The following is a 16,805-nucleotide window of genomic DNA, read 5'->3' on the forward strand; positions in this document are numbered from 1 at the left end:
TGGACATGTCCCTACGGTACAGTCAAGGATGTTTTTTCATATACTGCCATTCATCAGCCCTTTAATAGGCCACCAAGACGGGAGAAAAATGTTGCCAATTAATTTATGACATGCCATCAATTGTAACACATAGTTTGACTTCAGAGATGGTAAAATGAGAATTTTTTTAACGTATTTTAGAATTGCTGAAATACAGTATGTAACCAAAAAGAGATATGGATATTTTGTATGGATTTATATTAAAATCTTAAAAAAAAAAAAAACCCTCAAGCTTACAAAATGAGCCTAATCCAAATCTAGATGCCAGAAGCAATATTCTAGATTTTTAAAAAATTTATTCCAAGGGCTAGAAACTAATACAATGTGCCCCTCTTTAAGTAGATTTGGATCCAAATTCTACTGTCTTTAATATAGTCACTCTTAATTCTAGGTTGAAGAGGAAGAAAGGCACATGCCTAAAAGAAAAAGAAAGAAGCAGTATCTCTCTTCAGAAGATGAACTGGGTATCTAGAATATATGTGTTCCTGTTTTAGACATCTTTGAAAATCATATTGTTTTCACATCCAAAATAATGGGCCGGTAACATAGAAAATTCTTGAGGGTAGTAATTGTTTACAACTCTTAACTCTAGTGTGTTTCCAGACCAGCTTGACACCTCCAAGGTCTTTTCTGGACTTGATCTAGAAACTAGATTATTCCCTGCAGAAGACCCAACCCCTGGAAATCACAAAAACCCAGGCTTCCTCTGTAACCTGGGCCTGGGCCCCAACCAGGTGCCATCAAGTAAATCTGATTCCCAAGAGCATGGTCTTAATTGCTAAGCCATACCTCTTAGGTGCTAACCTGTTCAGGAAGTTAAAAGTGTCTGTGGACAGAGATTCCCTGGAGGTCCAGTGGTTAGGAGTTGGCACTTTCACTGCCGTGGCCTGGGTACAATCCCTGGTTGGGGAACCACAGCCACACAGCTCAGCCAAGAATAAAAGAATCTGTGGAAACGCTATGTCCTAAGCCTTCTCCACAGAACCTCCTGCTTTGTTGGTGCCATTTGAGCATTTAGATTTTTTTATTTTTATTTTTTTGGTTTTGCTAGGGCCAAGGCCAGTGTTCAGTGCTCAAGTCACATGACATCATAAATGCCTAAGATAGAAGTCTCAAACTGTCATTTTTTAAAATAGAACTATGCATTTCATTTGGCTTTTATTCCTTTGTGATTCTGTGCAAACTGATTTACAGATGATAATCCAGATGTCCTGGATTCCATAATAGAAACAGGACAGAGGCAATGCTCTGAAACTGAGCCACAGGATACAAAGGTACTTTTTCCACATATTAATTTTAAGTTTTAGGGGTAACCTAATTACATCACTGTGTATACTTATTTTGTATTATATATATGTGTGTGTGTGTATATATTATATATATAGTTCTAATATCCCTTTTACTTTATGTATCTCTAAAAATAAAAGGTGTATATTTTTTAGGCTCTCTCAAAGGAAAAAACAAATGTTGCACTTTATAATCTTAAACTGTGAGATTGTATTAATATCACAGTTTAGATATAATCATTGCTTAGGTTTTTGTTCATTGACTTCCTTAGGTTTCCAGGTCCTTTCTTCCCAAGTGTAATATGCTTTATTATAGATATACTTACATGAGAACAGTGAAATACGGTGATACATACTGTTTAAAAATTTTAATATTTGGCTTTCTCTTTACCATAACTCCAGCCCCTAAAATATAGGTAGTCCAAGGATGGGCCCTCCTTCATTGCCTCTTTTTTCCTATGATCTTATTTTCACCTTGTGACTCAGGGAAGCGGCTCACAAATTTTCATTTCTGCTCTTACCCTGTCTTTTGTTCTAGGCCCAGATTTCTCCATTTCCTGGTAGATAACCTCTTCTTGGGTTTTCTCCCATTTCTGAGACAGTACTTCTCAGTGTCTATTCCAGTCCACCTCCATCTTCTTTTTCTCTCTCTTTCCCTAATCTATTGTTTTTCCAACTTGTTCCAAAAGTATTTAAGTCACCTTATAAATATATGCAGCTGACTTCCAGCTCACTAAAACCAGTTTATAGTCTCTTTTCCTCCCAATAACTGATAAACTAAATAAAAAGTAGTAAAAGAATTTTAACAACCGAAGAGGTAAAGTCACATATTGTCATGAATTTCAGTTGGTTGTGGCCAAGGAAAGATACTGGGTTTTAAAAAGCCCATCACTCCCCCTGCCCTATCCAGAACAAAAATCTTGAGACAGTACTCCTGAATTTGGAAAGAAACAGATTAAAGGGTATCCTTTTATTCTCCCTTCAACTTTGTGTAAGGTTTTTAATGTTAAATTTAAATATACTCTGACTTAATTATTTTCATTTAAAAATCACATATACAGGTAATATTCTCAATATAAAACAGTATTCTGATTTTAAATTTAACTTGTATATTTTTATTTACACATTATATTAGTATCATAGTATAAACAATTTGGTATTTCATGCTCAAAACTTCTTTGCAGCTAAGGGCAAATAATTTAACCATTGAGAAATCATTGCTCTAAATCAGCCCAGCTGGATACCCAGAAGTTCTCTTTGGCATCTTCTGCTTTATTCGTTTCCCCCAGTCCCTCGCCTCCACCAGCAAAGAAAAAAAAAAAAAAAATCTGTTGTAAATTCCTTTCAGTTCTTTCTTTGGAGTTTCTCTTGAAAAGTCCAGGGTGAGGGAGGAGAGCAATTTCCATTTTGCAGGGGAAAAAAAAAAATGGCCTTGTTGCTTTATAGCCTTATCTCATGCTTTTCTGCCTTCAGATTTTGTATCTTTTTGTGTAGTCTCCCAAGCAGCAAGATTGTTATTTTTTTAAAAAAATTCCCACAGATATCTAAAAGACTGCTAGGAAATTATTGTTGAAATAAGTAAGAAAAAGAAGCTTCTTGTCTTGTTCAACTTCTCCATAGGAAGAGAACTCTGGAGATTTGGAAGAGTTACCTAAAACAAGTTCTAAGACAAACAACACTGCTTCAAGGGCCATGGAAGAAAAAGGTGAGTAATACATCTACTTAGATAAATTGTTTTAAGAGGAGACTAATCCTTCAAAGCAGTCAGCATATCTCTCACCAGGCTTCACCAACTGAAACTGCAGTTTGCTGATCTGCCTTCCCGTTATAACACAGTACGTCGTGCTGAGTATCAGTAGCACTTGGGGATCATTTTTAATCTGGCTCCTGTTTTACCCAAAGTGTGCTTCTTATCGGTTAACCAGACTCTGGCTTATTAACTTTGGTGTGTCCACCTGAGAATGGAGTCTGTGTGCATGTGTGACGGGGACGACATAGGTCACCTTGGTAGGTGTCCTGGCGCCAAGGCTGAGTGTAGTCCCCAGCAGTGAACGAGCTCTGCTCTTTCTTCAGATGAATACAGCAGCAGTGAAGCCTCTGGCGAAAAGACAGAGCAGAATGATGATGACAACATAAAATCTCAGGAGGTGAGGAATGTTTTTTATATTTATTTGTTCAGATTTATTTAAGTACTACAAACAAATAAAATACATTCAATGCTCTTACCCAAAGTTCTTCTTAAATGCTTTTGAAGTAGCTCTTTTTTTTTTAGTGCACTAGGACAGCATTTCATGCAGTGCACTTCATCAGTGTCATTTTGATTCATTTTGTTCCCTATATCTTAATTTTATCCAAACATTTGTATGAGACCTACTTCTGTCAGCCACATGGGATCAGCCCAGATCTGTACCTCAGTGTCCATGTCACTTCCTGACCCAGAGGCTTAGCACGGCCAAGCCAGGCACCAGCTCAGGTCAGAGAACAGGGAGCTGCTGAGCCCTGGAGTCCAGCAGAACGAAATGGGAGCAGCAGCATCAGGATGTGCGGAAGGCCTGCAGCAAGTGCCAGACGGGACCCAGTTTGACAAGGTGAGGTCAGGGATTCCTGGGAGGCTGCAGGAGAGGCAGACCTCCATCCCTGCTCACTCCAGGCCCCTTCGGATTTGCAGAGAGCCCAGTGGGACACAGAATCACAGTGACCTGAGACGGAGGCCCATAAATCAAGGGAAACAACTTGTACACCAGCCAGATCTACATAACCATTGCCAAGTTTGCCAGTCTTGATACAGCTTCTTTTTTTTAACATTTTTATTGGAGTATAATTGCTTTACAATAGTGTGTTAGTTTCTGCTGTATAATAAAGTGAATCAGCTGTATGTTTACATATATCGCCATATCCCCTCCCTCTTGCATCTCCCTCCCACCCTCCCTATCCCACCCCTCTAGGTGGTCACAAAGCACGGAGCTGATCTTCCACATGGCCAAGTAGTATTCCATTGTATATATGTGCCACGTCTTCTTTATCCATTCATCTGTCGATGGACCCTTAGGTTGCTTCCATGTTCTGGCTATTGTAAATAGTGCTGCAGTGAACATTGTGGTACATGACTCTTTTTGAATTATGGTTTTCTCAGGGTATATGCCCAGTAGTGGGATTTCTGGGTCGTATGCTAGTTCTATTTTTAGTTTCTTAAGGAACCTCCATACTGTTCTCCATAGTGGCTGTATGAATTTACATTCCCACCAACAGTTCAAGAGGGTTCCCTTTTCTCCACACCCTCTCCAGCATTTATTCATTTCTCCACACCCTCTCCAAGCTGTTTGTTGATACAGCTTTTTAATAGTTCTGTTTGTTTTCAGTGGCCTCCTTTATTTTTTATAAGGGATCCCATTTGGTCACAAGTGACTAGGACCAAATCCACATTTAAGTGGACATACATATTTATTACAGAAGTAAAAGCTGACACTGAGCGCTTACTTCCATTATCTCATTATCTCATAATCCTCAGGACTCTGAATTTATACTCAGTCAGCTCATACTCATTCATACTCAGACTTGTTTGTCAAGTGAGGGGACTGTACTGAGAGAAATGAAGCACTAAGCCTAAGGTCACATATTTTTTAAGAGACAAAGCTGGGATTTGAGACCTCTTAGGAGGGAACTCTAAATCCCATTTTGAGAAAGCAAACTATTTGTATAATAGAGGATAAAACTTTGTATTGCTTTTTTTTCCTTTTCCCCTTAGGAAGATCAGCCAGTAATTATTAAAAGGAAAAGAGGAAGACCTCGTAAACACCCTGTAGAAACATCATTAAAAACAAGTAGGTATTTGGTGTGTTTTCAGTTCACACAAAAGAAATTTTCAAATTGATTTTCTAAGTGAGATTTTTATTTTTTAGAAGATGACTGCAAAACAGATGCTGGCATTGTCACTGTAAGTAATTGCAAAAGATGAGAATTCTTCAAATATCTGCTCTTGACTGGAAAGAGTATACTGCAATATTAGCATTTTCAACTATCTTTTCTAAAAAGTATTTGAAAAGCTTTAAGAGATTTTCTTAAATAAAACATCAAATAACCATTCAGATAATATTATGATTACTAATAGCATCATATAAATATATTAATTGTAATTCACTCTGACTCTATCCTCACCTGTCAGTTCAGTTATATAAATTATCTAGGGACTTATCTTCTTGTCATCCTTGATTAAAATATAGAAAATAGCTGTTTTGTATGATTTTTAGATAATGGCTTCTTTATGGAAACCTCCAAAGTGTCTATCTTACTACTTTTTATGGAGGCCCTTTTATAGTAGAATGTACACCAATTTTGATGCAGGAAAATTGGCATTAATACTTTATGTTTTTTAATATTCTTTATCTTTGACCCTGAAGTGTATACCCAACAAAATCATTGTACCAAGACGTCATTGCATGAGTTTCAATGATAACATTATTAAGAGGACAGACATGTCCACTGACCTAACAAAAGCAAATGGGATTCAAGCCTCAGCTCTGCCACTTGCTCCCAGATCTGTGGTACTGGGCCAGTCATGTGACCCTCTCGAGACTCCCATTTCCTTGGATATAAAGTAGTATAACAATATCTGCATTAATTATCTCACTAGAATTCTTATAAGACAACAGAACCACATGTAAGAGTGTGAATGCATTTACCAACACATAAGATGGTTTGCCGGGCCGGATTGGGGAATATTAACAGCAGGCCATGTGTGTCCCTCCATTGCTTGCCCCCCGGCGTAGCAGCACAGTGGCTGGGAGAGGCTTGTGGCAGCCCTAATCCTCCTTGTGGAAAGGCCTGTGTGTTCAGAATCATAGGCATCCATATTTGCTTGGTATGTTTAATCAACTGCAGGAAGTAGGTTCCAGATATTCTGCCTACATAATAAACAGAGGTCCTCCTGTACCTTCTTTACATTGTTGATTGACTTTCTACGTGATGATAACAAACTTCTGACTTCAGTTTTTTTCTTTGTTTAAATTTAGGTAGAACAATCTCCACCTGGCAGCAAACAGAAAATAATGCAAACAGGTATGTACCTAAAAGCATTGCTCTGTGTATGATTTAAGGAAGGGGTGGGGAAGCCTGGCTGTCAGGGAAGGTTTTAGAATTTCATTGTTTTCCAATTAAGTGGGTGGCTTCCTTGGTAAAAGCGGCTGTCCTTGTAGCCATGAGAGACTCTAGCTAGTGGCTTTTCCTGTGAAATGAGTCATTCTCAGTTTTGTTAGTCTGGGAAGCCTTCAGAGAGGAGGGGGAGGGCAACACGGAGCAAAAGAGGGAAGGCACTGCTGTGTCCAAACCATACTTTCATGGACATGTTTTAGGGAGAAATAGATCAACCTGGGACTGGGAAATCTTATCAGGAAGACAGAAATTCAGCCCAAGAGCCTATTGTTTTCAGAAGAAGAATTTTGAAAGGAGCCTGTGCAGCTTCCAGAACTAGGATGCAAGAGATAAAATTGTTTCAATGAAGTGTTTTTGTCCTCATTTCAAGAAGAAAAAATATTCCAAAATGTTGATAATGATTAGCTCTCGCTGGTGAGATAGTAGGAACATTTCATGTTTTTACTGTTGCCTGCATTTTCTAGAATCTTTACTATGTGTCTGTATTAATTTCATGGTTTAAATTTTTTGATACATAAAAGCAAAAAATGGCCATTGATGGGTTTGAAAGTGCTGACACAGGCAAAAAAAAAAAGAATATGACAAGTATTTTGGACCAAATAAATAGCATGGTCATATCAGGAAAGTACATATTTTGATTAGCAAGGTAAAAGCAAATGTGTAATTAAAATTTTTTTTCCACATTTAACTACGTGTGGGATCTTATGATCATATTTTACTTTTTCTTGCCTCTTTGAAAATTAAGGTTTGTTTTTTTTTTTAACAAAAGGAGGTTTTGCTTATGTTTTGTTTTTAACCACCTTTTATTCATAATTTTATAATATTTTATATCCATACAACAAGAAATCTTTAGAACTCAAATGCCCTTTAAAGACTCTATTGTAAGCTATGCAATTATGTTTTAGTATTGTCGTTGGGCAGTAGTTTTCTGAATCTGGGTAATGATGACCAGTTAAAGACTGGATTCTTCTTTGTGAGCCTTTTTCTTGGTTTTTAACTCTTCTACCTACGTTAGTTTAGTGAAATTGCAGAAAAGGCAGCTACGCAGTCTTCATCACTAGTAAGTCCACTTTGGGGTTGTTGAGTGTCTAATCAGCATCCTCATAATCTTAGCTTCAAACAGTGCATTGAACTAAACTTCATTTTTCTTACCAAGATACATTCTCAGAAAATGATAACATCTACAGAAAGCAAATACTTAAAGAATAGGTATTCACAACCTAAAATAGGATTATAAAATGTACTTTTCTAGATACCATGATATAAGTATATGGAGTCATAAGAATTCCAACTCCCCCCCCTCACCTGCTAGTTATGTGACTCTGAACAAATTACTTAAGTTACTCAAGCCTCATTTTCCTACCTATCAAATGAGGGCTGTACTATTTATAGAGCTCCATTACAATTTGAGTAAAGTCTGGAATCCTGACCTGCAGTTCCTGCTGTTTCTTGGGGGCTCCCTAGATGTCCCCTTCCTCCTCCCTTTCCAGGTTCAGAGCATTTGAGCTGAAAGAGAGAAACCATGAAGGCAATCTAACCCAAATCCTCATCTCACAGATGAAAAAACTGAGGCTGAGGGAATTTAAGTAATTTGCCTAGATCACATAGCTTATTCATGACAGATCTGAAACGCAAACTTTGGTATCCTGACTTTCATTCCGACGTGCTTTTTTGCTTAGGTATTCCACCTCAACGTTTGCTTGGCTGATACAAAAACAATGATAAATTGCGTAAGAATACCTTAATTATCACTGGTACATTCACAGACAGCAAGCCAAACTGTTGAAATTTAATTTGACACTAATTAAAATATTAATGCAGAGATCTTCCTTTTCTTAAAGATGAGTCCAATAAAGAAATACCTAACCTACAAGAACGAAGTGGAAGCAATGTAAGTGTTAATTTTCTTATCAAGACATGTCCTTTAGAAATAAACTTAGTAAATGCTCAAGTGACCACCATTTCAACTTTAATTTTATTGCTTCTAGGATGACAGTGAAGAAAAATCTGTAGCAAATGTGCGTCGGAGAGGAAGAAAGCCCAAGCGTTCGCTCACTCTATCAGATGATGCTGGTATGTTCCTGGCAGAGTCTTAATTACAGAGTCTTATCATTTCAGAATCACCTTTTTAAGAGTTTTTCTTTGGATGAGGAAAAATCCAGGGGGTGCAGCTAGTATTAATACTACATAAATATGTGTGAAATGGCTCTAATCCTGTGTCAGAAATGGTACATCCCAGGTGCTTTTCTGAGTACATGTGAATTTTTTGCAAATGTTGGCTGTGAACTGCCTAAGTAAACTATCCCAGAGATTAAGTTAAACAGTTGTGAATTGCAAGTGCTGAAACAAAAAGGAAGTGGAAAACCACTTCTTCTGCCTCCAAGGCCCTAATATCTGTCCTTTGGAAGTGTCTTTGGGAATTGTACAATCCAGGTGTTACCGTTCTGTCTGAACAGAGTCCTCAGAGCCAGAAAGAAAACGCCAGAAATCAGCTTCTGAAGCAACTGAGGACAAGAAAGACCAGGAGTCTGATGAGGAAGAGGAAGAAGAGGAAGAGGATGAGCCCACAGGAGCCACCACAAGGTCCAGCACCAGATCAGAGGCTCAGAGGTAACAGGGGACAAAGGAGAGCTTCCAGAACCTTTACCAGCTTCTCCATCAGAAAATAGCTGTGGGTTTCATGGGTTTCTCTTGTCTTTGACTCACTTGTGCCACAGTGTGAGCTCTTTCCTTTCATTTTATCCTCAGCAGAGAGCACATGCTCCCAGTCCTCTGACATTTCATTTCCTCTGGGAGAGGCTATTTTCCCTCTTAAACCATTTTTGAGGATCACTTTGGAATCTTTTCCAGGCTTTAGATACCTGTTTGGTGCAACCTATTTAGTTCCTTCATAAATATTTATCAAGGATGAGTAGATGTCTCAGATGCAGTGCTAAGCACCATGGGTGGAAACACAGATACATACAACACAGTCTCTGTGTGCAGCGTGCTTAGCTGCAGTGAGAAAGAGAAATCACGAGCCCATACCCGTTGCAAGATGCACCTCACAGTGCTGTGTAATGGGTCCATCACGTGAAATCGCCAGGATGGCCACCATTTTCCACTTACATAACTGGCAATTTCATATGTTTCCCATAGTACGTTCTCCCAAACCCTAGTCTAGCCAGAGCCTCTGGAGAAAAGAGGACCATGGTCAAGTGAGTTTGGGGAATGCCTCTGAATTTTCTCTCCTTCTTAAGCCATAGTGTACATTACCATATTAAGGGCTTATCATGGTCCTAAAGGAAAGAAACCTATTTAACTTTGTCAGTTATACTTGGCCCCCCAGCCCCTGTTATTATACCTTTTAACATCAATCAGTATTCCTTTCCCCACAGCCCATCTTGAGAAGTGTTGCATCACCTTACAGTTTTATAACTTTTTCTGAAGCGTGAATATTTTCTATTTTTAATGTGATTCACAAGCTGTTAATCTTGGTATCATCATCTATAATTTCATTATCCAAGATTTCAGGAATATTTATTTCAAGAGTATCACTTACTAACATCTGCCACTGTAGTATAATAGTAATAATGTGTTATGTTTACATGAAGACTTAAAATGAACCTATTTCTAATTCCTCTAAACCTGTACATTATTAGCCATTCATGATGTGGTTTAGTTTCTCAAAGAATGAGATTTTAGAGCCAGAAGACTTTAGGAGCTCACAGGGCTGAAGGCAAGGTGTCTCATGGTTGTTTTTTAGGTGGGGCAGCTCAGATAAATAGGAATCACAGAATTAAGATATCTGCTGATTGAGAGGGTGCATTTGGGTACAGACACCCCTCCCTCTTTTACACTCGTGAAAAGATCATCCAGTATAGTCGAGCCCAACTCAGAAAGTTCCACAGGCCTTCTAGGCATCTTCAAGTGAGTGTCTAAAAGTAGCTAACAGATTTTCCCTTTAAAATTTATTCTTCAAAAATAAATCGTATTTGACTTACGGTTCTATAATCACCCGGATTATCAATGCTTCTCCTTAATGCACTTTAGGAGCTTGTGACTTACAAAGGGATTTTTTTCACTTTAGATTCCTTGGCATTGGTTGATTGGTTCCAGGGCTCTGGCATCTTTATAATCCCACAGATTCTCAGGGTCACATGGGGTCTCAGTGGGTCCATACTGCAAACCCATCAGTACCTCGATCATGCTGCCAGCAGCTCCTCTGTAAAGGTATTTCTGCTTCTGTATGTTACCTCAGGACAGGAAAGCCACCTCCTCATGGCATTCTCTTGTGTTCAATGGATGCTGGCCTCCCCATAGCTTCTACCTTTGGAGCCTGTACAACTTTCCCTTAAACACTGGAGGGTGGCTTCTAGGTCTTCTCTTGTTTTGAGCCCCCTCATCATCCTGTTTGTTCTCCTCAGTTTATCTGTATTCTCTTTTAAGAAGCAAATGTTTACACCAAGTGTGCGCTGATGAATCTAGAAGAGGCCTGTCCACCTTATTTTCTAGACTGTGCTTCAACATGCATCCAACTCACTGGGCTCCCTCTGCCTGGGCTGCACACCAGCTCAGCACGTTCTTTTTCCTCATGGGGCATTTCTTCTCTCACCTGATGCTTGTGCAGGCGACTGCTTGGACCCGGTTCCAGGGCCTTAACATTCAGCTTTGTGAACTGTACTTTCATCGATCTTGGCCCCTTATTCTACTCTGGTGAGCACTTTGGGATCTTATCTCATCAGCCAATATATTTTCTGTTTATCACAGAGTTATCTTTCTCTAAATCACGGTATACTGTCCCACACAGTGAAAGCAAAGCTAGAGTCATATAAGCAGAGTTAGTCTCAGGTGACATGAAGACCTGCTTACCAACAGTGGTCCAGAAAACCAGCCATTTTCCTACTTTTAGTCCCCATTCTCTGACTTGCCCATGAGGAGCCTCGTCCTTTCTGGAGTCCCAGGGACTGGAGTGTTCAGTGCTGCCATTGCCCAGTGTTTCTATCATCTGTTTCAGAAAACATCATAGTGAGCCATCTACACATGCAACATCCAAACTTGGCAGCCCAGAAACAGTTTCTCTTAGAAATCACCAAAAATTAGCAAAAGAGAAATTATCTACCAGTGAAAAAGTTAGTAAATCTCCCCAACTAGGAAGGTAAGTCCTGCTGACGTTCAAGTCACTTTTAAACCCCTGAGACTGGTTTTGGTGCAGTGATGCTTTCTCCCTAAGTTTAAGATTCTTGTCTTGCCAAATAACTGTCTTTGGGAATCATTTGTTTTCCAAATGAAATCTACTCCAAACAGAGTAGGAAGGGCTGCCAAAAGGAGTCTCGGTGGCCTCACCAGTCTGCCCCACCTCACAGCCCTCCTGCACAGGCTTTATCCTTGACACGTGTGAGCCTTACCTGCCAACTCCTGCCCCCCAGAACCAAAGACAAGGCTTGTTTCTCCCCGAGTGGTCACAGACCTGAATGCTTGGTTAAAGCAGTGCAGCAGGGTCCAGCAGGTAACAGCCCGGGGTCATTTCTGTTTTGCCCAGAGCACTGGAGAGGTGATGAGGTGACAGGAGAGCCCTTGAGGCATAGCCACGAGCCGGCTTACACCTTCAGCCTGGCCTGGTTCATCTTCCCGCTTCCCACAGGTTGTGCCGACCCCTGCTCCCTGCCTCTGCTTGTTCTGGCTCTTTCTTGAGGAGCGCCCTCACCACCAGCCCCCAGTCAGCCAGGTCCTTCCGTCCTGTACACCCACCCCCTTCAGGATGCTGCCCTGCCCGTTCAGCTCATCCTCACCTCCTTCCTGTTGCCCTTCTAATTGGGGCTGTGCAGTTGACAGTGGCATATACCATTGCTTTAAGTGTGTTAGTTTTGTTTTCCTCTCTGGTCCATAAGCTTCTTCCTTGAGGTCAGGGACTTGCCTTACCTTCTGTACATTATAGCATCAAAAAATAAAAGACTTCACATTGTATAAAAACTGTTTTGATGTCTCTTATCACATTTGATCTTCCTAGCATACTTGTATGTATGCATTGTTATCCCCATGTTATAGAAAGCGAAGCAAACTGAAGTGCCGGGCACCTTTCACATCTATTCTCCCATTAATCCTCATTAAGTAAAATGTAGTATTTATCCTTACTTTATATATGAGAAGAATGTTAGAAAGGTCTGGTTCATTATTTCTCAAACATGAATGTGCAGGCCAGTCACAGAGGCTCTTGCTGAGATGCAGGCTCTGATTCTGTAGGTCTGGGGCAGGACCTGATGGTCTGCATTTCTCACAAGCTCCCAGGTGCTGCCAGTGCTGCTGGTCATAGGCCACCCTCTGAGTGGAAGGAAAGGGTCTGTCAGGTGACCTAGCCAAGCTCACACAGCTAGACGGAAGCCCCTGCGCAAAGCTTCTGTTCTCTGCGGTATGACATCCAGCACAGTGCTGGCACACGCCCACTCCTAGGTAAATAGCTGCACACTTAGTGGCTGATGGCTTTCCCTGGTTATGGTTTGAAATGGGATATTGACAACCACTGGTTTTTAGCCGTTCTCAACACATGCATAGATAACATGCTGAAACTACATCATATACAACAATATTTGACTCGATTTGAGCTTATTTACTTGTGCTGTCAAAGGAACAATAAGTAAAACATGTCTTCACATCAGTAGAGTCCCATCTCCTGCAGTTTTATTTTCCAAGTGTCTTCACTGATATAACATTTACTGCTCGCCCACACATGTCGGGCTTTGTTCTAGGCACTGGAGAGAGGAAAAGGAATAACCTCAGCAGCTGCCCTGGAGAAACATCCTGTCTAATGGAGGGACGTATGTGTACCTGACTTTCAAACTTTTTTGACAGTAAGCAGCTCATGTTAAGAATGTATTCTGCAATATTGTCGTTGTCACTGAAACAAAATTTTCATGAGCCAAACTGAATAGAAGTGATATCAGTGGTCTATTGTGTTCTATTAATACATTGTTTTAAAATAATGGCTCTAGCCTGCAATTTGAAAAACTCCAGTGGATAAATTAACAACAGAAAGTGCTGTGGGGTTTCCGAAGGGCAGCTTGCTCTGTGATGAGGAAGGCTTCCCAGAAGGAGTTGCTTTTGAACTGGGGCTTCAAAATGAGGTTTGCCAGATAGGAGGTGTGGCGTTGTTCCAAAAAAAAATCACATGCCAAAATATGAACATGTCAGAGAACACTTTGTGTTTGGGAATGGGGCTACTTTGGCAGGACTATAGTCCAGAATGGTGCAGCAGTTGAGGGCAAATGGTAAAGGACTTTGTGTATTGCGTTCTGGATGACTTTGTGCTGAAAGTATCAGAGATCCTAGAGAAGAGATAAGACAGATGGTGATATTGACATGATTAACTGAAGTTTCCGACAAATCAGTCTAATGGCAGAATGGAGAGCAGGGCTAGGCTGCTGGCAGGGAGACTGGGTAGGAAACTCTTCTCAGGTTCCCATGCCTTTTCTAACACTGCCAGCTGTCCTCTGTGGTAACGTCCTGTGAGACACGGTTGTGCGCGTGCTCAGACGGAGGCTGCCATCCTGCTGTGTTCTCACCAGTTGTTTCAACATGGGACTGGCCGTTGATTTCTTTATTGTATAGATAGAAGAACTAGGGCCTAGAGAAGAAAGTGGTCTTGACCAAGGTCCACACCCAGAGTAGGACAGAACCGGAATCAGAGTACAGGCTTCCAAACTCCCCCACCCGTGCCCTGTTAGGATGTGAGGCTGTCAGCAAGTAACCAGTCAGCATAGGCTCTTCTAGAGTCTTCGTGTCCTGTGTAGACCTTATCCAGGTTTTCTCTTCTTGGCTCTCAAGGTCAAAAATCTTCCAATTTTTGAAGAACTCCCAAATTATTTGAAGCAACTCTTTCTAAGTCTTACCACGGCCTTGACTTTTGTTTACTGCAGATCAAAGGCACAGCTCTCCCCTCCTACCAAACGCAAGAGAGAAGCTAGCCCTCCCGGGGCACGCACCAGAGGCCAGCAGAGGGTGGAGGAGACCCCAGTGAAGAAGGCAAAGCGGTAATCTGACTGCGGCCACCCCTGGCTGGTCCACAAGGGGACACGGTAGAGAGAAGAGGGACAAGCCTCAGGGCCACAGGCTGTTGTTTTTAACCAGGGGAAGGCCGTGCATGTGCTCCCAAGTTCCTAGGTGCAAGCTTTTTCTTGTTATGTTTTAAACAGCTTTATAAACTATTGTTCATAGAAGTATTATGTACATTTATTTCAGATAAAGGAAAATAAGTTTACTTTGTACCTGAACTCAAAACAAAGTAGTTGTATATTTTAACATTTGAAATTGGGATTTCCCGATGTGACACATCACTCACGCAAACCCTTCCAGCCCATCAGACACCAGGCTGCCAATTGATAATCTGTGTACAGTATATAAACATGTAAAAACAGGTTGTATTTTACTGTATGTATGATGCTAATCAATGAACACTTTATTTATTTTACAGAGAAAACTTATCTGTGAACTTTACTATATATCTGTTTATTTTATTTTATTTTTTTTAATAAAAAAAAAGGGTTTTAAATGCTATGCAGTCATTAGTAGAGATGTTTTAGGACTCTGCCTGCCCTGTAACTATCTGAATTTCATCTGGCAGGAAATACAGACTCTTCTCGCATGTATCCAAGTAAAGTAGTTTAGCTCAAGAAGGGGTCTCCATTGCTTTTCTGTTCACAGTTGTGATTCTGTTTTTTAAGAATGTAACTTGTTTCTAGATTATACTCGCATCTCTGACTTTACTACCAGCCCCACTGACGTAGGAGGTTCCGGTTCAAGTAAAATTACATCTGTCACCTGCAGCATAAACCCCTGTGTCGGTGTCCATTCCTCTCTGTGCTGCCCCATGTTCTTTCCATAATGTCTTTTTCAGTGAAGAGAAATGCATTGAAGATTTAAGTCACTCCTGTTTATCGAGCTTCAGGATTATATGTTATTTTATACACAGTTATTTCAAGATAGAAACTGGCTTTATTGCCAGATTCTTTTTTTAAAACATGTTTTAACTCTCATATGAGCAAACTGTCCAACTTAAGTTTTTCATAAGATTAAGCTTTTCTTAAGATCAAATTTGCCTCTAGCAATGGTGTGATGAGTTGCCAAATAATTGAGATTGTTTTAAAATGTTTTGTTCATATTCTTGTTTTATAATTAAAATTTACATTCAGTGTGTGTGATTTTTTTTTTTTTGAACTCTTAATGTAAGTTGGATATTTCTGTCATTTTACATTGTTTCTTACTGAGATTTTATATATAAATTATAAAATGTTTCCCAAAACTTGAGTGGTAAGAATTTTTTTCCCCCTATTTTAAAATTTCTCCCGTGAAAACTGTTTCATCTCTCTAAATAATTGGTCTTAGATATATTGTTCCATTTTCACATTCAAATTTGAGTCAGTGATGGCCTCTCTGTCTCGGTAGAATTGAATGTTAGATCTGGAAGGGGTTTGGGAGGCAAGGAATGTGAGAACTCCTTATTTCCATTTATATGATTGAGTTTAACCAAAGCTCAAAGTTAGTTAAGGGTAAGAAGCCAGACTAGGTTCCAAGGCTCCAAACTCCTTGGCAAACCATCTTTGCACTAGATGGTTCTAGATTGGTTCGCCAGAAGTGCTCACCCGAGAATGTATTCTCCACGTGAAACCAGTCTTATTCCGTTTAGTAACGCCCTCCCTGGGCACGACCTTACGGGACTGAGTAGCTGGGTGGTGAGGAAATGCAACCTCTTAACAAAGTTGGAAGTAAACATTGCAGCTGCATAAGGAATCGTCTGGTGGGGAACTCAGCTGGGTCACTTAACCTACAGCGGTTCTGAAACCCGTGTAGGGAGGAGCTGCCACCCCACGGGGCACTGGAACTACACTGGAGCAGTTCTTGGTCATCAAAAGGATTTGGCATCACTGGTCCATATTTAGTAGAAGGGAGGAGGTTGGGAATGCTGAGTGTCCTACAATGCACAGAACAGCCCCTGACTCCACAGCCCAAAATGCCAGGAGCTTCCCCCCAAGATCCCACTGGGAAACACTTTCACACCACCTCAAACTCTCCATTTCCCTCGTCTCAGCTTAGTGACCACTGCCATGCCTCGTTGCTCGTCCGTAGGCAACCTGAGCAGTCACGCGTCTGTGGAGCTGACACAAGGCTGGGCCAATGCAGTGGGACGTCCCAAAGGGGCAGCCTGTCCCCAGACTGAAAGTAATGCAGCCAGTTCCTCTGCAGCTGAAGCTGGTCCTTCCCTGCCTTCTTCAGGGCGATGCTGCTGGACCCCCCCCATCACCTAGACTTCTTCAAGATTAGAACCTACTAACTCCAGCTTGCCAAGGCCAGCCATTAGGA

At 40.6% G+C, this 16,805-nt stretch overlaps 1 protein-coding gene across 3 annotated transcripts in view; it reads left to right on the forward strand.

Annotated features, from left to right (window-relative positions):
* Nucleotides 1-15,682, forward strand: part of BOD1L1 (biorientation of chromosomes in cell division 1 like 1) — a 49,742-nt gene extending 34,060 nt beyond the window's left edge. Inside the window, exons 15-26 of one of the 3 annotated variants that reach the window (XR_003002816.1) lie at nucleotides 431-503; nucleotides 1,234-1,313; nucleotides 2,946-3,030; nucleotides 3,399-3,472; nucleotides 5,071-5,146; nucleotides 5,225-5,259; nucleotides 6,335-6,380; nucleotides 8,315-8,364; nucleotides 8,462-8,546; nucleotides 8,930-9,083; nucleotides 13,199-13,300; nucleotides 14,366-14,489. Coding sequence is in view for 1 of the 3 variants with exons in the window: in XM_024741760.1 (XP_024597528.1) it covers nucleotides 431-503; nucleotides 1,234-1,313; nucleotides 2,946-3,030; nucleotides 3,399-3,472; nucleotides 5,071-5,146; nucleotides 5,228-5,259; nucleotides 6,335-6,380; nucleotides 8,315-8,364; nucleotides 8,462-8,546; nucleotides 8,930-9,083; nucleotides 14,366-14,483 (873 nt within the window). In the remaining 2 variants the exon portion in view is untranslated. Of the gene's footprint in view, nucleotides 1-430; nucleotides 504-1,233; nucleotides 1,314-2,945; nucleotides 3,031-3,398; nucleotides 3,473-3,764; nucleotides 3,914-3,993; nucleotides 4,182-5,070; nucleotides 5,147-5,224; nucleotides 5,260-6,334; nucleotides 6,381-8,314; nucleotides 8,365-8,461; nucleotides 8,547-8,929; nucleotides 9,084-13,198; nucleotides 13,301-14,365 lie in introns of those variants that run through there. The other 2 variants (XM_024741760.1, XR_003002817.1) reach the window with 2 other exon arrangements.
* Nucleotides 15,683-16,805: the final 1,123 nt, after the last annotated feature.

The sequence above is a fragment of the Neophocaena asiaeorientalis genome, unplaced genomic scaffold, assembly GCF_003031525.2.
Source record: "Neophocaena asiaeorientalis asiaeorientalis breed wild unplaced genomic scaffold, Neophocaena_asiaeorientalis_V1.1 scaffold218, whole genome shotgun sequence".
In the NCBI taxonomy this organism is placed as follows: Eukaryota; Metazoa; Chordata; class Mammalia; order Artiodactyla; family Phocoenidae; genus Neophocaena; species Neophocaena asiaeorientalis.